General features: G+C 39.2%; 1 protein-coding gene across 2 annotated transcripts in view; it reads left to right on the plus strand.

The window, feature by feature from the left end:
- Nucleotides 1–17439, plus strand: part of pdzd11 (PDZ domain containing 11) — a 33897-nt gene extending 16458 nt beyond the window's left edge. The window contains exons 1-6 of one of the 2 annotated variants that reach the window (XM_034181637.1): nucleotides 5025–5093; nucleotides 5536–5643; nucleotides 7730–7870; nucleotides 7987–8085; nucleotides 12727–12787; nucleotides 16125–17439. In XM_034181637.1, the coding sequence (XP_034037528.1) occupies nucleotides 5551–5643; nucleotides 7730–7870; nucleotides 7987–8085; nucleotides 12727–12787; nucleotides 16125–16159 (429 nt within the window). In that variant the 5' untranslated portion in view covers nucleotides 5025–5093; nucleotides 5536–5550 and the 3' untranslated portion in view covers nucleotides 16160–17439. Of the gene's footprint in view, nucleotides 1–5024; nucleotides 5094–5503; nucleotides 5644–7729; nucleotides 7871–7986; nucleotides 8086–12726; nucleotides 12788–16124 lie in introns of those variants that run through there. The other variant, XM_034181636.1, reaches the window with a different exon arrangement.
- The last annotated feature ends 637 nt before the right edge of the window (nucleotides 17440–18076 follow it).

Consider the following 18076-nt stretch of genomic DNA (forward strand, 5'->3'; position numbering starts at 1 on the left):
ACTCTGAGACGGTGTAAAACTTCCAGTACTCTCAGGCTTGAGCATGGAAAGTACCTGCTTGATACAATGCATAAAATATCACACAGTTTCCTTCCTTGTCATGCAATTTGTTAATGGTTTGCTGGAAAAGTCAGTTCAGGCAGACTTTTGTTAAACACAAATAAATACAACCACACAACACATCTGAATGTGCAGCAGAAGACAAAATTTTCTTTAGGGAAAATGACAAAAGTTAGACTAATACATTGTTGTTAGTCCACGGGCCAACGTGGGTATATGTGCCCCCCACACATCTCTATGAACCTATATTTTTCTGAACCCTTACAGTGTCCCATTAATGACATTGAATATTGACATTGAAAATTTTGGAACGCACTACCTGTTTTCACACAACAAATAGCCATACCCTATTATAGGGAATAGAATAGAATAGAATAGAATAGAATAGAATAGAATAGAATTCTATTCTATACCATATCATTACCATTTTTCAAAAGGCAAAAACACCAAAATTCTTCACTGTGGTATATAAGATTAGAGGTTATGCAAATGTTGTAGTTCAGATGCAACAGCACAACAGCAATCTCTGAAGTATTCTTAGTGTAAAACAATGTTAAAATGTTGAAGCATTTGATATATTATCTCTTTTTATGAAACAAATAGAGGTACTCCATAATTGTCTGATTTTGTCATTTCACATATTTTTTTGATTGACCCATGTTGAACCGTGGACTATTTCAGTGGGTAAGGATATTGTGGTTTAGACTGTGTGTCAGTGAGCAAAACCCAAAATGCTGATGTGACTTCAGTACTTTAAAATGAACTGTTTTTCCCCTTTTGCAAAGTAGTTTTTTTTTTTTTAACGTGGTTCATTATGAAGCTGGTCAACACTAATGATGGTGGAAATGATTTAACATTATATTGAATGGGGCCAAATACACATTCTACAAGGTTGAGCTAACTGCAACATTTACTGTGTAGCCTTCAGAATTTTTCATGATTATTATTTGTACCCAAGGACAACATTTGGCCATTGGGTATTGTGAAGGTCTTCCGTCTGTCCATCTGTGCGCACAATAAGTGCAGTCCTATTACTGCCAGGGTCTTCAAATTTACAGGGAGCATTTTTGGGACACAGACCTTGGAGAAGTTCAAAGATGACCTATTTTAAGAGGTCAAAAGGTCACATTCTGTTTCCTATTTTGCGTACCATCCGCCTGGCATTGGAGTGGACAATGCTGTCATCTACCTCCAACATGGAGCTCTCTCTCAGCTGGAAAAGCCTTGTAGCACTGTGAAAATTATGTTTTTTTCTTTCTCCAGTTTTTTCAATACCATACCACTGGTGCTTCTGAGGGACAAGCTGGAGATCACAGGTATGGACCCCACCTCTCATCTTTGATCTTGGACTACATCTCAAAAGCTAGGGACTGTGTCTGTGACATGGCCATCTGGAGCACGGAGGCCCCGCAAGGAACCGTCTTGGCTCCCTTTTTCTTCACTCTCTACACTGCAGACTTCATGTACAACTCTGTGAACTGTCACGTGCAAAAGTTCTCTGACAACTCTGCAATCGCCGGTCTCATCACTGACGGGGATGACGGAGAGTATAGAGGGGTGACCCAAGACTTTGTGGATTGATGTCAGCGGAACCGCCTCCACATCAGTGCATGAAAAACCAAAGAGCTGGTGGTGGACTTACACAGGCACAGGTGCTCTCTGCCGACATTGGTGAAGATCCAGGGAATGGCTATTGAGATAGTGGACTCTTACAAGTACCTGGGTGTTCACCTAAACAATATATTATTATTATAATATATTATTATTATACTGGAGTATTATATATATTATTATTATACTGGAGTCCCCTGGACTCAGTGCAGGAGGTGGGAGAAAGGAGGATGACAACTAAGGTGTCATCCCTGCTGGAAAACACCTCCCACCTCACATGTGACACCTGGACTGCACTGGAAAGATCCTTCAGTGACAGGCTGCTCCACACCAAGTGCGTGATGGATCGATACCACAGGTCCTTCTTTCCTGCCGCTGTCAGACTCCACAACCAGCACTGTTCCCAGTAGACCACTCAGATCACTCAAATCATTAATATCATTATAGTAACAATTTTTCAGCCATTTGCAATAATACTACACATTCTGTGCAGTAATACTTGTATACTCGTCTACAACATCACTTAAACACTCGTGCAATATTACGAAACATTCTTTTTCTGCTTGTATATAGTGTAATTCTACTGTACATATTGTTATTCCGCACAGAACTTGACTTCCATGTTTTGGTAATTATTTTTCTTTTACCTTGTTTTTGCACATTTGTACTGTTGTTCTGTGACTGTCCCTGTGCTGCTGTAACATTGTAAATTTTCCCGTCCTGGGACTTTTAAAGGATTATTTTATCTTATCTATTTTATGCTCACACGACTGAGGGTATTTTAGCATTGCGTTATATTTTATTTTTTAAAGGGTTCTTTCCTAATGAGGGAAATCCAGTGGGTCTGTTGTCTATGATTTGCATAAAATGTTGGAATCTGCATCTGGTGAACAGATGTGTTGTCACTGTCATCCAAAGTGAGCTTTGTGAAAATCAGATTCTGGGAATGATTCGTATGTTTGGAAACTTAGATTGCGCTTGGAACCACACAAGCGCCACAGAAATGATTGCCCAACAGAGTTTGCAAGACTGATTTGTGCAAACAAAAGATTTCTGATAAATAAAACTCTGCAATGAGGCACTTTGCAGCGACAGACATTTTTATGAACATCAGAAATAAGGATTTTAAAATTTAAACAAACCTTGAAATGCAAATTTTAATAATGATTGCAGTGTATGGATGGATGGATGGATGCCCCCCCCCCCCCCCCACACACACACAACCCCCCCACACACACCTAACCCCCCCCAAACGTTATTTATTCATTACACTATTCTCGTAGTTAGGTTATTCAGTTAGTAGTTCTGTGACACATTATGCTGCAATACAGCCCAACACTCCTGCTCTTTATACCTTTCTGAAAATGTTTTTGTTGCTGACTTTGACCCTACGTCAGAGAGACAGTGCTCTTATATAAAATTGCATTATACTATAAAATGCTTAAAATCGTTTGTCTCCTGCATAGATGTAAATAAAGGGAACAAAATATTAGAAAACCTTTAAATAAAATGCAATATGGTGTTTATATTTGGTTTCTGGGATTTACAACAAACAAACAAATTAACAAATTATAATAAATAAATCTGGTTCACAGGTCCAACAGCAGGTGGCAAATAAATGGGGCTTTAAGATTTCTATATCAAAAAGTAGTTATATGATTTTTGGACTTAAAAAGAAAATCCCAGACATAACCCTTATCATGTATGGCTGTCCTTTAGAGAGGGTGAAAGTTTTTTAATTTTTAGGTATGTGGATGGATGAAAAACTAACGTGGTGTACACATATAGAAAAAACTTTTGTGAAATATGAAAAGATTAATAATGTACTTCGTAGTCTGGCTGGTAGTGATTGGGGGGCAGAAAGGTCAACGTTGCACATGATTTATAGAGCAATGATAAGGTCATCACTGGATTATGGTTGTTTTGTTTTTGGTGCTGCGGTTAAATCCAGACTTCTCAAGCTTGATAGGATCCAAGCAAAAGCCCTAAGAATCTGTAGCGGTGCCTTCAGAACTACTCCTATCCCAGCACTGTTAGTCGAAATGGGAGAGACCCCTTTGAGTATTAGGAGACAGAAGTTGGGTCTTCAGTACTGGGCCAGGCTGTCAGGACTTGCGCATAACTCATCCGCGAAGTGTTTATTGGAAGAGAGTTATGAATTTACTAAAAAGAAGGATAAATCTAATTTCCTTTTTGATGTCCGGCAGGTCGCTAAAAGGGCTGTCAAGGGAAATAAGGTGATAGGGCCAGTGTGGTCTCCTATTCCTTTTTGGGTTTTGCCTGTACCAGATGTTGAGTTGGACCTTCTGGGGCTGAATAAGACTGTAGCCAGCAATTTAGTAAATCGATTTATATCTCAGAATACAGTTAGTATGTGCCACATTTTTACAGATGGGTCTAGGGATCCAAGCTCTGGTAGGGCAGGCTTTGGGGTTTATGTTATGAATAATCAGATAAGGCAGAGTACCCGTGTTACCAATTGCTCTTCTGTATGTTCGACGGAACTGTCAGCCATATGATGGGCGTTAGAGTGGGTACAAAGTAACAGACCTTCTGAGTGTCATATTTATTCTGATTCTGCAGCTGCATTGCAAGCTTTGATGGGCGGAGCCTCGGGAGGAGCTCGTCCTGACCTCGTGCTAGAGATTCTGTCTTGCCTCCATCGCGTTGAGTCAGCTGGCTGTTGTGTAACCTTCACTTGGATTCCTGGGCACTCTGGTATTTTAGGTAATGAGATCGCAGATTCATTGGCCAAAGAGTCCCTTCTGAAAAATAAAGTTGATGCTAATATCCCTTTGGGAAAGGTTGATTGTTATAGTATTTTTAAAGAGTTGAGTGATCAGAAGTGGCAAAAGCAGTGGGAGAGTGAGTCGGTAGGGCGGCACTATTTTATGTGTCAGCCTTCGATTAAAAATAAGAGACTCCTCTCCTCATCCTGTCATAAGGATCAAGTCAAATTGATTAGATTGAGACTGGGGCATTGTGGGTTGGCAGCATATTTAAAAGTGATTGGAAAACATCCAGATGGGTTGTGTCAGTGTGGTCAGTTGGAAAGTGTTCATCATGTTTTAATGTGCTGTCCTATGTATTCTAGTGATAGGTGGAAATTGTTTAAAGATTTGTCAGACTGTGGATTGACTGAGTTTTCTTTTAGGTCAATTTTTTCTGAGGGCAGTTACTCGCATTTAGTGGACAAAGCTGTGATTAAGTTCCTCCATTCCACCAACCTCTATTTGAGTCTAACATGAGATAAAGTATTTAACTATTACCTGTGGGGGGCAGCATTATGCTACGCCAGCGTATAGCCTGCCGGAATCTATTAGAAGAAGAAGAAGAAGAAGAACAGCAGGTGGCGATGTTTCACGGGATGACAGTCCAGTTGAAGAAGAAGCTGCTGTTGCTGTGAGCTTCCAAATCTTCCTGTGAGTTTATTTTATGTCGTTTCAGTTTTGACATTTTTGTCATTTAAACATTGTGAGGTGCCTTCGTTGTTTTTTCTGCGCAAATGCAGTACTAATAACTAAATATAACGCGTATCTGTGCTAAAAAAGCGTGACGAACGTCACTTCTTAGTTAGCCGTTAAGCTAAAGATTTACTCATCCGCTTATCGCGAGAAGCTAAACATTAATCATTTCATTTAATGTTTATCATTAGATGTAATATAAATATTCTTCAGTGTAGTTATGTTTGTCAGCTGTTTGATGGCTTGTGGACGTAGCTGATGTGTCGAGTCTTCGCGATCGACACTAAGCGTTTGTGATGTTGCAAACTGATGTCTGAGGAACGAGTGAATAACACTGATATCAGTGGTGAATAAAGATAATGTTAAAGCAGTTGATGCTGATATTAAGTACTTTCTTTAGGTGGTTTTGGGCACAATGGATCAGAAAATTCCTTATGAAGACTACCAGCTTCCAGTAGTGTTCCTGCCTTCTTATGAAAACCCACCAGCGTGGATCCCTCCACAGGAGGTGCGTTAATTTTACACACACTTTATATACATGACTTTAATATTCTAATGGAGCGTCATATTTACAGGTAAAATATCTTAGTAGAAAATAAATCTAATAAAATATTGAAGTCACGAAGGTGAAGTGTACATGAAAGGATTCATACGCTGCACCATTTAAGAACTAATATAGGTCACGTGGGGTCTTATGTATAAGCCATGTGCATGTACATAACTGGTACTCGGTGTGCTTGTGCATGCTAAAAATAAATGACGCACAGCAGAAAACACGAGAAGCACTTCATAGGAGGAAAGCAATGACTGATTGTAGGAAAAGTGTTTCCCTCTGTGTGCTGTCTGCTGTGCATCAAAGATTTTTAGCACATATGAGCACGATGAGTACCAGTTATGTGCGCCCCTGTATATAAGCCATGTGCATGCACAAAACTAATGCATGCATGAACTGTAGTTTGTGATCGTCCTTGTTGCTTTGGCTCAAAAAGTGCAACACCATTACTACAGTGCAGTAGTGTCATAAGATACTGCCACTACCTCAACTAGACCTAACAAAATGTCAGTAAGTATCACCCAGAATTGTCATGACATCAAAATGAAATATAAGCTATCAACAACCTGGCCACAACTTCTATGTCACAGGGGAAAATGTGCCAGAATGTCTTTTATATACAGGGTACATCACATATTTTTATTCATTCATTCATTCATTCATTTGTTGAGCCTAACAGGCAGATATCGTCATCATTACAAAATGTGGAAATATAGTCAACTATTACTGGAACAAACACAATTTTAGTGTGAAATTTTTATTAAGAAAGTGTGTTCCACAGCCTGTCACAAAAATTTTTGTGGAATGTAATCACTTAAATTCTTGTTTAATTTAAAGTTAAGGAGTGTTTGCTTTTTTTTTTCTTTTTTTTAAATCTATATAACCAAACGCTTCTGTAGCTAAACCAGCAAAATGGCAAATTCATGTGACCATCAATCCATTGTATTTCTTTTTTTTTTATTTTATCAGCCAGTTCCTTTTGATACTTCATATCTTTTTCATGCAGTTGTTTGATAAGTTTTTCTGCTTGTCTGCTTCTCGCTTTTTCTTGATGTTCTCCTTCAGGCTTTCTATCTCCTGCCTAAAAGACTGCTCCTTGGTTTCCATCTCTTCAATAAAACATTCCTTCTTGGTTTGCAAAGTTTAATTTTTAGCCTCCAGGGGCCTCATGTACAGAGCGTGCTTATGCACAGAAACCTGGCGTATGCCCGTCTTCACGCCCACATGCAAATGTATCAAAAGTAATGTGAGTGCTGAAATGTGCGGTGCATCATGCAAAAATCCAGGCTGGCGTATGCACGTTTCTCCAGCTATTAGTCCACTGTGGACATGTAAGGTGATGCTGGGAACCGTTAATAGTGTGAAAACAAGAAGTCATTAGATTGAAGTGCACATTAGAGACGCAATGATGAACATTTAACACACCTACGTGTTTGCAATTATATGTATGTATATAAAAGCATGTGATGTGTAAAATGGCACTAACAGTGGCTGCGTTAGCATTGTTAGAGGACCATGCAAATGGTGCAATTCGACGTCTGCATGTACTCAGGAAACACGAGGGTTTACTTCCAAATGAAGATAACATTATGTAACACAATTTTTGTTCCTGGCTTCTAAGTGTTATATTTCAACTGCTTATGTCTAAAGTCTATGGAAAAATGATTACATTCAGCACAGACTTTGATTTTATTTATTTTTTTTATGTCCTAGAAAGTTCTAAAAGTTTCTTGAAATTTCTAGATAATTCTGGAAACTTCTAGAAAATTCTGGACAGTTCTAGCAGTTCAAGAATATTCTAGAAGACTACTCAGTAGTAGTGAAGGCGAATTGAGAATATTCTTGAAAACAGACAAATTTCAAAATATCATTGTCCTGTTCACAGAAGCAAAGTTTCATGTCATATACTTTACATTGTGTTTTGTTTAGTTAAAAAAACGAACAAACAGCACAGTGACCCAAATAGAATTTTAGCCCATGTGTTTTTTTATTTATTTATTTTTTTTTATATTGTCAGTATTTTCTGCCATTTTTTTTGCAGCGAGTTCATCACCCCGATTACAACAATGAGCTCACCCAGTTCTTACCTCGGACCATTATTTTGAAAAAACCACCGGGAGCACAGCTGGGGTTCAACATCCGTGGGGGAAAAGCCTCACAGTTGGGGATCTTTATATCCAAGGTGTGTGTCACATTCATTTTCACATCAGCTGTCAGGCAGATTTGTCCCCGTGATAATGAATAATCATTTTTAAAAACTTTCCACACTGATTTCTGATGTGTCTCTTGCGCTGACAGGTGGTCCCAGACTCTGATGCCCACAGAGCAGGCCTACAGGAGGGAGACCAGGTTCTCTGTGTAAATGATGTTGACTTCCAAGACATAGAGCACTCCAGAGTAAGCACAGAGAGCAGGACCTTCAGGCTGGCATACCTAACAATACAGTACATGTAGGATGTAGTGATACGAGGTCTGTGATAAAAGTAACAGACCTTATTATTTTTTTCAAAAACCATATGGATTTGAATCACGTGTGATTACATCAGACATGCTTGAACCCGCGTGGGCATGCGAGAGTTTTTTTCACGCATGTCGGTTACGTCATTCGCCTGTGGGCAGTCTTTGAGTGAGGAGTCGTCCACCCTCTCGTCATTTTTTCATTGTTTATGGATGGCTCAGAGACTGCTGCTTTGTTTGATCAAAATTTTTTCAAAACTGTAAGGCACAACTGAGTGGACACCATTCGATAAATTCAGCTGGTTTTCTGTAAAAATTTTAACGGTTGATGAGAGATTTTGGTCTGGTAGTGTCGCTTTAAGGACGGCCCACGGCGCCTGACGGCGATCTGCGCTTCGAGACGGCAGCGTCTCACTATTTCAAGTTGAAAACTTCCACATTTCAGGCTCTGTTGACCCAGGAAGTCGTCAGAGAACAGAGAACTTGCAGAAGAAGTCGGCATGAGGAGTTTATTCGGACATTCCATTTTTAACGGACATTTTGTAATGAAAGAACGTGCGGGCAGAGTCGCATGTCGGGCCGGACTCCGCGAATTTGCGCGCACGTCTTTCATTACAAAATGTCCTTAAACAGTGGAATGTCCGCATAAAATCCTCATGCCGGCCTCTTCTGAATCGTCTCTGTTCTCTCACGACGTCCTGGGTGAATTAAGCCTTAAATTAGAATGTTTTCAGGTCGAAACAGGCCGACGACGGCGCCTGGAAACGCTGCGCGATGTCCCGCTCCATGGGAAATCCTTACAGCGACAGAAACACCCCCTAATCTCTCATCAGCCGTTAAACTTTTCACCGAAAACCAGCTTAATTTCTGCAATAGTGTCCACTCAGATATCCCTCACAGGTCCAGAAAAAATGTTGATAAAGCAACGCGCGCCGTCCACAGCGGCTATTCAGACAAAGAGATTCCGACGGGCGGGGTGGAGCACTCCTCACTCAAGGCCTGCCCACAGGCGAATGACGTCACCGACACGCGTGAAAAAACTTACGCATGCGCACGAGGGTTCAAGCATGTCCTGACGTAAAACATATGAATCAAATCCCTTTATTTTTTGAAAAAAATAAAAAGGACCGCTTTTTTCATCACAGACCTCATACATGTGTAGTCTGTGGAGGTTTTAGAGGGTAGTTGTGATGTGAAGTTGTTGGTGAAGTCTTCATTTTATTAAAAAAACAAACAAAACAATATTTAAATATTGGTGGCGTTTGAACTGAGAGCTGGTGTATGTGTTTAAAAGAATTAATAACTTGGGATTTAATGTCCAAGCCAGGGGGGGGGCTTGCATTTAATTTTGCTTTAAAGATCCAAGATAAACAGGGTGATCCAGGACCTATTGAGCCTTGTCATGCAGACCTGGTTAATGTGGTTCATCAAATGATGGTGAGGCGTGGAGTAGACTGGTTGGAGACTGTATTGCAGGATGATGGCATATACTCATCATCCCTGATGGGGAGGTGCCACTGGCCTGTATGCGCAGTCGAGGGTGATAGTGTTCACCCTGGCAGATCAACAGCTTCTGTTCGAGTGCAGCTTCGTCTGCCTTTTGCATTTTGCAGCATGGCTAGAAGACTGAAGAGAAAAAAGAGGATGTGGTTGCTCCTCTGTACACTGTCTACTGGCTAGTACAGGCTGTCAAATTTGAGAACCTTGATTTTTGTGAAATGGGGACCATTATCATATGCAGTAAAACTTGCCTAAACCATCATCGTATAAACCAGATACTCGCACTCACCGGACAAAAGCAAAGTTCCAATGTTTTTGGATAGTTTTCCATGTAATAAACACCATATATACCAGATATTGTATCACAGATTTTCACTCACATTGGACAAAACGTCCCACCCCATTGCAATGTATTTCCATTTAAAAACCCCTCACATGTACCAGACACAGCAGTCTGGGATTGCCCAGTCACAACAGAGGTACGAAATGGAGTTCAGCACTGACACTCTCCAATTCATGGAAAGTGGCTACCATATGTCCTTGATTAAAAGACCGGCTGTTTATTTTTTTTCAAACCGTGCTCAGACCCGGCGCCTAAATGAGGCAGACCTTTATTCAAGGCAGGTGATTATTAACAAAATACTGCTTGCTGCTTGCACTGTAATATGGTATTAAGTTAACAAAGACAGCCGCTTTAGATCACAGCCCTCTGAGCCCTCTTAATCCTTTTTAAAACACATAATGCACATAATTATTTAAGGCAGGCATTTATTTTTTTTCAGACAGAGTTTTGACCCGGCAATTAAATGTGGCAGACCCCTATTCAAGGTCAGGCTTTTAATCAAGGAAATACATAAGCCTAATTGGTGCTGGGGATTCCCCGTAGATCATTCAGCACTTCCTGACTAACTAATCCATTACATACTGTCAGAGTTGAACCTGGTAAAAGAGACAGCTCAAATTATTACACAGAATGACCACAAGGGAAACACTGAATTTCTTTCCTGATCAGGAGAGAGCCGGCGGCCATGACCCTCGTCACCACTCGCCAGTCAGCTCTGAAGGGCCCGCCCACTCACCTCCGGAATTTATTGAAGCAAAATTACATACAGGCATATGCAAAAAAACCAACACACAACATCTTGAAGTCACACAGTCTTTTCTCACATTGATATGAAATTATTATGACTTTCCACCTCGGAGTCCCACGGTCTGTTCTCAGACAGATATAACATTGTTCCCAGATATGAAACAAAACAACGCCAGCCCTTGGCTAGTGTACAGGCCACAACGTTCCTACTCAAAGCCGATCTGTTAATTAAAATGTACATCTGTGCTCAGTTAAACAAGATTTATGCTTTCACACTCCTCAAGTCAGCAAAAGGTCATTTTACCATGTGAGTAGTTCAGTGGTTAACTTGGAAAGTAAAATTAAGTAAAATTATATATATATATATATATATATATATATATATATATATATATATATATATATATGAATCACAGACATTAATAATTGATAAGTATATTTACAATTCTTTAGAATTCTTTTGACACACATATAACAAAGTTTGTCCTTTTTATAAATATGCTGAACAAAAATATAAGTGCAATACTTTTGTTTTTGCTCCCATTTTTCATGAACTGAACTCAGAGCTTAAACATTTTTTATATACACAAAAGACTTATTTCTCTCAAATATTGTTCACAAATCTGTCTAAATCTGTGTTAGTAAGCACTTCTCCTTTGCCAAAATAATCCATCCCACCTCACAGGTGTGGCATATCAAGATGCTGATTAGACAGCATGATTGTTGCACAGGTGTGCCTTAGGCTGGCTTCAATAAAGGCCACTCTGTTTGTCCATTTTATACGTATAGCGGATTTCGATTATAACAGACAAAATTCCCTGGTCTACCTGGATCCATTATATGTGAGTTTTAGTAGATTGCTTATTGCAAGGGAGCATGAATCCTTGTCACCAAAGAAGCGAAATTGTGCCACAAATGGCATGGTGCAGTCTGCAACCTCACCACTAGGTGACAGTAAATCCTGCACCCTGTGGCTTTAAGGCCAAAATCTAAATAAGCATCTTTGACAAATTACTTTTGGAAGAATCACAAGTGTTTCCACGTTGACATTTGATTTGTGATGCAAATAAGTGACAATTCCCAGTGCTACAAAACAGGTGTAATTGTTTTTTTAAAATAAGCGTTTACATCGGACTACATTTTTAAATTTGAGTGGTTGATGGAAAAATTCTACATTGTCTATGAAACAGCCAATCAAATTGCTGATCTGTCACACAATGGCGTCAAACTACAGTTAATGCAATGTCATTTCAGCTGGACAACGGATCACCAGAATTTTTATGAAATTAGCAAAAAGGAGAAAGTAACATTCTCTAAAAGCAAAAAAAAAAAAAAAAAAAAAGTTTTGACGAGTATCAGCTGTTTCTAGAACACAATGCTGCACTTTCATACTGACGTCACTAGGTGGCAGCAAAGAGCTATTTTCCGTGAAGAAAGACACTCAGCTCAAGATCCTTAAGCAGAGTGTGATAGGATACATTGATCTCTCTTTTGAGTAGCCTTTGTTTCATACAGATATTTAGTCTTTTTTTAGATCAAATTCCCCCCAATAAGCACTGGCATCTTATTATTCTATGATAGCCATTGATCAGCTGGTGTCAAAAGGGAAATCTGACACCTGAATCTGAATGGATAATGATTTTATCCAGCGAGAAAACCCAACAAAAAATACAAAGTTGCTAAAATATCATTATAATGACGCTTGTGGCTTGATATAATCTTGCAAGAAAACAATACAGCAGACAAACATAATCAATCTAGTTACCTAAACGAACTGTGCTGCATGAGACTTTATTTTTGTTCTTGTTTCTTGTTACTGTGAAGTTGTATGAAAATTATACTTTGCACCACTATTTATGCGAAGGTTTCACCATATACAGCCAGTACAGCTCCACTATTGTTGACTGCATTTGACAAACCTGTTTGTCATTAAATTTTTGTTCTGTTGCACAATATTTTTATTTCATTTTAATTTTTGCCTTTGTTTTCAGGCGGTAGAGATTCTGAAGACTGCAAGAGAAATTCTAATGAGGGTGCGCTTCTTTCCCTACAGTAAGTTTTCCTGTGATTGGCTCAACAAATTAAGAGCATGGTGATAATCTCTCAGTCATTTAAATTGTCTGCCTTAAGATTTGATAAGTAAATCTTTTGTTTGACAGTGTGCCTTTTTGTACAAACTTTTGTTTCCAGACATTTTGAGACAAAACATAAAGTAGATGGTGTGTTGCACTGCATTCCTTTCGGGTGGACAGGGAGTATTATGGACTTTACAACCCCTGGCAAAAATTATGGAATCACCGGCCTTGGAGGATGTTCATTCAGTTGTTTAATTTTGTAGAAAAAAGCAGATCACAGATATGACGCAAAACTAAAGTCATTTCAAATGGCAACTTTCTGGCTTTAAGAAATACTGTAAGAAATCAGGAAAAAAAAAAATTGTGGCAGTCAGTAACGATTACTTTTTTTAGACCAAGCAGAGGAACAAAAATATGGAATCACTCAATTCTGAGGAAAAAAATTATGGAATCATGAAAAACAAAAGAACGTTCCAATACATCACTAGTATTTTGTTGTACCACCTCTGGCTTTTATAACAGCTTGCAGTCTCTGAGGCATGGACTTAATGAGTGACAAACAGTACTCTTCATCAATCTGGCTCCAACTTTCTCTGATTGCTGTTGCCAGATCAGCTTTGCAGGTTGGAGCCTTGTCCTGGACCATTTTCTTCAACTTCCACCAAAGATTTTCAAGTGGATTAAAATCCGGACTATTTGCAGGCCATGACATTGACCCTATGTGTCTTTTTGCAAGGAATGTTTTCACAGTTTTTGCTCTATGGCAAGATGCATTATCATCTTGAAAAATGATTTCATCATCCCCAAACATCCTTTCAATTGATGGGATAAGAAAAGTGTCCAAAATATCAACATAAACTTGTGCATTTATTGATGATGTAATGACAGCCATCTCCCCAGTGCCTTTACCTGACATGCAGCCCATATCATCAATGACTGTGGAAATTTACATGTTCTCTCAGGCAGTCATCTTTATAAATCTCATTGGAACGGCACCAAACAAAAGTTCCAGCATCATCACCTTGCCCAATGCAGATTCGAGATTCATCACTGAATATGACTTTCATCCAGTCATCCACAGTCAACCAACAGCTTTTGCAACATTGCGTGATGATTTACCCTCTTTTAAGAGTTTGATAATCCTCTCCTTTGTTTCAATGGACATCTCTCGTGTTGTAGCCATGATTCATGTCAGTCCACTTGGTGCAACAGCTCTCCAAGGTGTGATCACTCCTTTTTAGATGCAGACTAACGAGCAGATCTGATTTGATGCAGGTGTTAGTTTTGGGGATGAAAATTTACAGGGTGATTCCATAATTTATTCCTCAGAATTGAGTCAGTCCATATTTTTTTTTCCCTCTGCTTGGTCTAAAAAAGTAACCGTTACTGACTGCCACAATTATTTTTCCTGATTTCTTATAGTGTTTCTTAAAGCCAGAAAGTTGCCATTTGAAATGACTTTAGTTTTGTGTCATGTCTGCGATCTGCTTTTTTTCTACAAAATTAAACAACTGAATGAACATCCTTCGAGGCCGGTGATTCCATAATTTTTACCAGGAGTTGTATGAGGACTGTTTCACTGTGTTCTCTCTCTCTCTCTCTCTCTCTCTCTCAGCGCTCTCTCTCTCTCTCTCAGCGCTCTCTCTCTCTCTCTCAGTTTAATGAGTCACAGCGTTTCATTCAGGGCAGCCTTTACCACAGCCAGACTCAGCAGCATCTGGACACAATAAAAGTGATCCACCAAGACAAAAAAAAAAAAAAATAATAATGTTAATTGACTCTGTTTTGAGCCACACCATGCAGTAGAGAACAGAGCGCACTTCCACAGAGGCAGAAAATAGCACTGAAACTGGTGCAGCATGGCATACGCGACTGTGTGCACACATTAAAACGCGAACACACGCAGCTGCAAGTATGAACGAACACTGTTAAAGGCTGAGTACACGCGTATTTTGGGCGTATTTAAATGAAACACAACGCCGCAATGAGCAGCTCTACGAATACGCCACTGTGACAGGGGCTTAAGGAGGAAATAGCAAAATACAGGGGGGCAGGGGGATAGTTTAGCTCTGAATGGCAATGTGTTGCAGTGGTGGAAAGAACAAGTAGATCTTCCACTGCTTTCAAAATTTTACAGGAGCTACTTGTCCATCCCTGCAACAAGTGTTCCTTCTGAACGAGTGTTCAGCACAGCAGGTGATGTTGTGACAGCAGAGCACAGTCTGCTTCTTCCTGAACATGTGGACCAACTAATATTCCTGGGGGGAAAAAAAAAACCCTGAAAAATCACATGAAATAAACCATCAAAGTAGGTGTTAGCAGTGAGAATGGCATTTACAGATAGATCTATTTCCAAAAGTATATTTTATTTTTGTTTGTCTTATGGACAAAAGTATGTAAACGGACCACTCGGTGAGACTGGTCCGTTTATAGCAGCTGTGACTGCCAGATAATAGTTTGCATCTTTCTTTGCACAAGCAATTATAAAAGACTTAATTGTGAAAGGTTATTATTATTTGTATTATTCATATTAAAAATCTTAATGCTTATCTGCTTCTCACTGTTTTATTAGCCTACCTGCTGAAGAGTTCATATTAGTATCTGTCTGGTAGACAGGAATATGGACATTGCACTATTGAAAATGTCACTTTAAGTCACTCATTGAGAGTGATGTTGTCTTATTGTTTACTGTACTGTTTAAGTTCTGACATTGTGATTAAACAGGTTCCAAATATGAGGAAACTGATTCCTGTCCCTTAATGTTGAATCTGGTCAATTTGTTGCTTATAAGGAGTAAAACAAGTCCTCTGTCTCTAATAGAATCAGAAGAAGAATACCATAGTACCATACTGAATTGTAGCTTCTTTTCTATTTAAATTTTTGGTATAATTTCTTTGCATCATGTTGAATCGCATCGTATCGCATTGTGAGAAATTGAATTGCCATCAAATACATATCAAATCGCTTCGAATGGGGAACAGGAGTGAATCGTATCGCATCGTATCATCATGTATCGTATCACTGGTAGTGCATCGAGATGCATATCGAATCGTTGTCAGTGATGAGATTCACATCCCTAGTGCTTACCAAACTAAGCAGGATGTGTCCTATTAAGATAAAATAGATCACATTTGTGAAGCTTGAGCTTTTTGTATTATGAAACCAGAGGGTGACGGTCCTTTTTAGGCCAGTCACAGTTTTCATGTTACGGTGAAAAATTCAGCAGATTGGTTGATGAATTTGCGTCACCCCAATGTCATGTTAAGATGACATCCCTTTCAGCATTGTAATAACTTACTGTCTTCTTCTATCAGACTACCAAAGGCAGAAGGAGCGGACTGTACACTAGGTGGCAGTGTTGTCAGAAAGCGAGGCGGACAGACGTCAGTGTATGTCATACGTCCTCCTCCGTCAGACCTCCATTGTGCCTGATTTGCAGGATGACTGATGTATGAGTAACAGACTCATTCAGTCGCCCATGTAAGGACAAAATCTCCTCCTCCAGTTCCTCACACGCCCACCCGAGTGTCCTGTGATCCACTGCAGTGCACCAGCTTTGGTACTTCATCAGGGCGGAGACATAGGAAGATGTTTTTCTAGTTTAACATGACTTACAGGAGAAATTTCAGAATTGACACAAGGGATTTACAAAAGCTGCGTAATAATATAGAGTTGTTTTAATTCATCTTTACCTGAGCCCTAATTAAGTGTTTCTACTGTGCATTTCTTTTAAGTACGTTTTTATGCTTGTGCAAAGTGTACACATTTGCCTCTGTAACACTGGTATGCATTACATGCACATTACTATGTATTTAATTGTCACAAACGTTTACGTATAACTTGGATTTCATGTGCACACTGACACACACACAGTACTGTGCAAAGGTTTTTAAGTACTTCAGTGTTTGTGTATAAATTACTCTTATGTAAGCAAAATACTAATTTACAAATATTAATTTTGAAAAAAGATGATTTTTCTTTTATAAAAGTAGCAGACCTTTTCAGATTAATGGCAATCTGATTGATTTTTAGGTTTATAATCAGGGGTGCACATAACTGGTATTCATCGTGCTTGTGTGTGCTAAATGTCATTGATGCACAGCAGAGAAAAACACTTTTCCTAAAATTTGTCATTGCTTTCCTCTGATGAAGCGTTTCCATTGTGTTTTCTGCTGCACATTTATTTTTAGCACGCACAAGCACATAATTACCAGTTATGTGCATGCCTGTTTATAATGATGATGATAATTAATGATTCAACATGATGTCCTTGTTTGTTTATGGGATAGTTCACTCAAAAAAAATTCAGTTTTATGTCACATGCGATATTTTGTTTAGTCTTTAGTGCTTAGCACTTTTTCATATGTTGTTTTTTTTCCCATCACATCTTGTGTCTAGGGCATTTTAAGTCAAAGATTTTTGTACTGTATGTTAGAGTTGGAACAATGAACTAACAGGGAATATATTGTAAAATCAGCTTTCAGAACAATTTTTTTTTTACGTGTGGACAAATTACAGTAGGGTCAGTAATGCTGTATGGTGACTGCAGTCAAGTAACCAGTATTTTAACAATGTCAGGAGTAAAAAGGTCTTAAGTGTTTTATAGATAATATGTTTTCCTTACTTATACACAAGTGCAAAGATGAACTTGAGCTATTTAATATACACACAATATATTTGGGGTGTCGGGCAGTTTTAATTCCAGCATGGTATTAAAAGTGCATATTGCCGCCACACTGTGTGTATCTTAGTATTGTCAAACCATGGTTATGCAGTGTGTATGCATGTTGTATTTCAGCAATAGAATCACAATTTTTCAGTTTGTGGGTTGAAAATAATCAAAAGTGTGTCTGAGCAATTCAGTTTTGATTTCAGTCACGATTTTAGCTTCCAACAATTATGAAAATAACATTTAAATAAACTAGTTGTTTTGTGCAGCACGGTGGCTTAGTGGTTAGCACTGTTGCCTCACAGCTAGCAGGTCATAGGTTCAATTCCCTCCTGTGGCCTTTTTGTGTGGAGTTTGCATGTTCTCCCTGTGTGGGTTTCCTCCGGTGCTCCAGTTTCCTCCCACATCCAAAGTCATGCGGGTTAGGTGGATTGGGATCTTTAAATTGTCCGTAGGTGTGCGAGAGGGTGTGAATGTGTTTGTTTGTCTGTTTATGGCCCTGTGACAGACTGGCGTCCTGTCCAGGTTGTACCCCACCTCACGCTCTATGACTGCTGGGATTGGCTCCAACCCCCCGCGACCCTTAACTGGACTAAG

This window comes from Thalassophryne amazonica, chromosome 11 (genome assembly GCF_902500255.1).
Source record: "Thalassophryne amazonica chromosome 11, fThaAma1.1, whole genome shotgun sequence".
NCBI lineage: Eukaryota > Metazoa > Chordata > Actinopteri > Batrachoidiformes > Batrachoididae > Thalassophryne > Thalassophryne amazonica.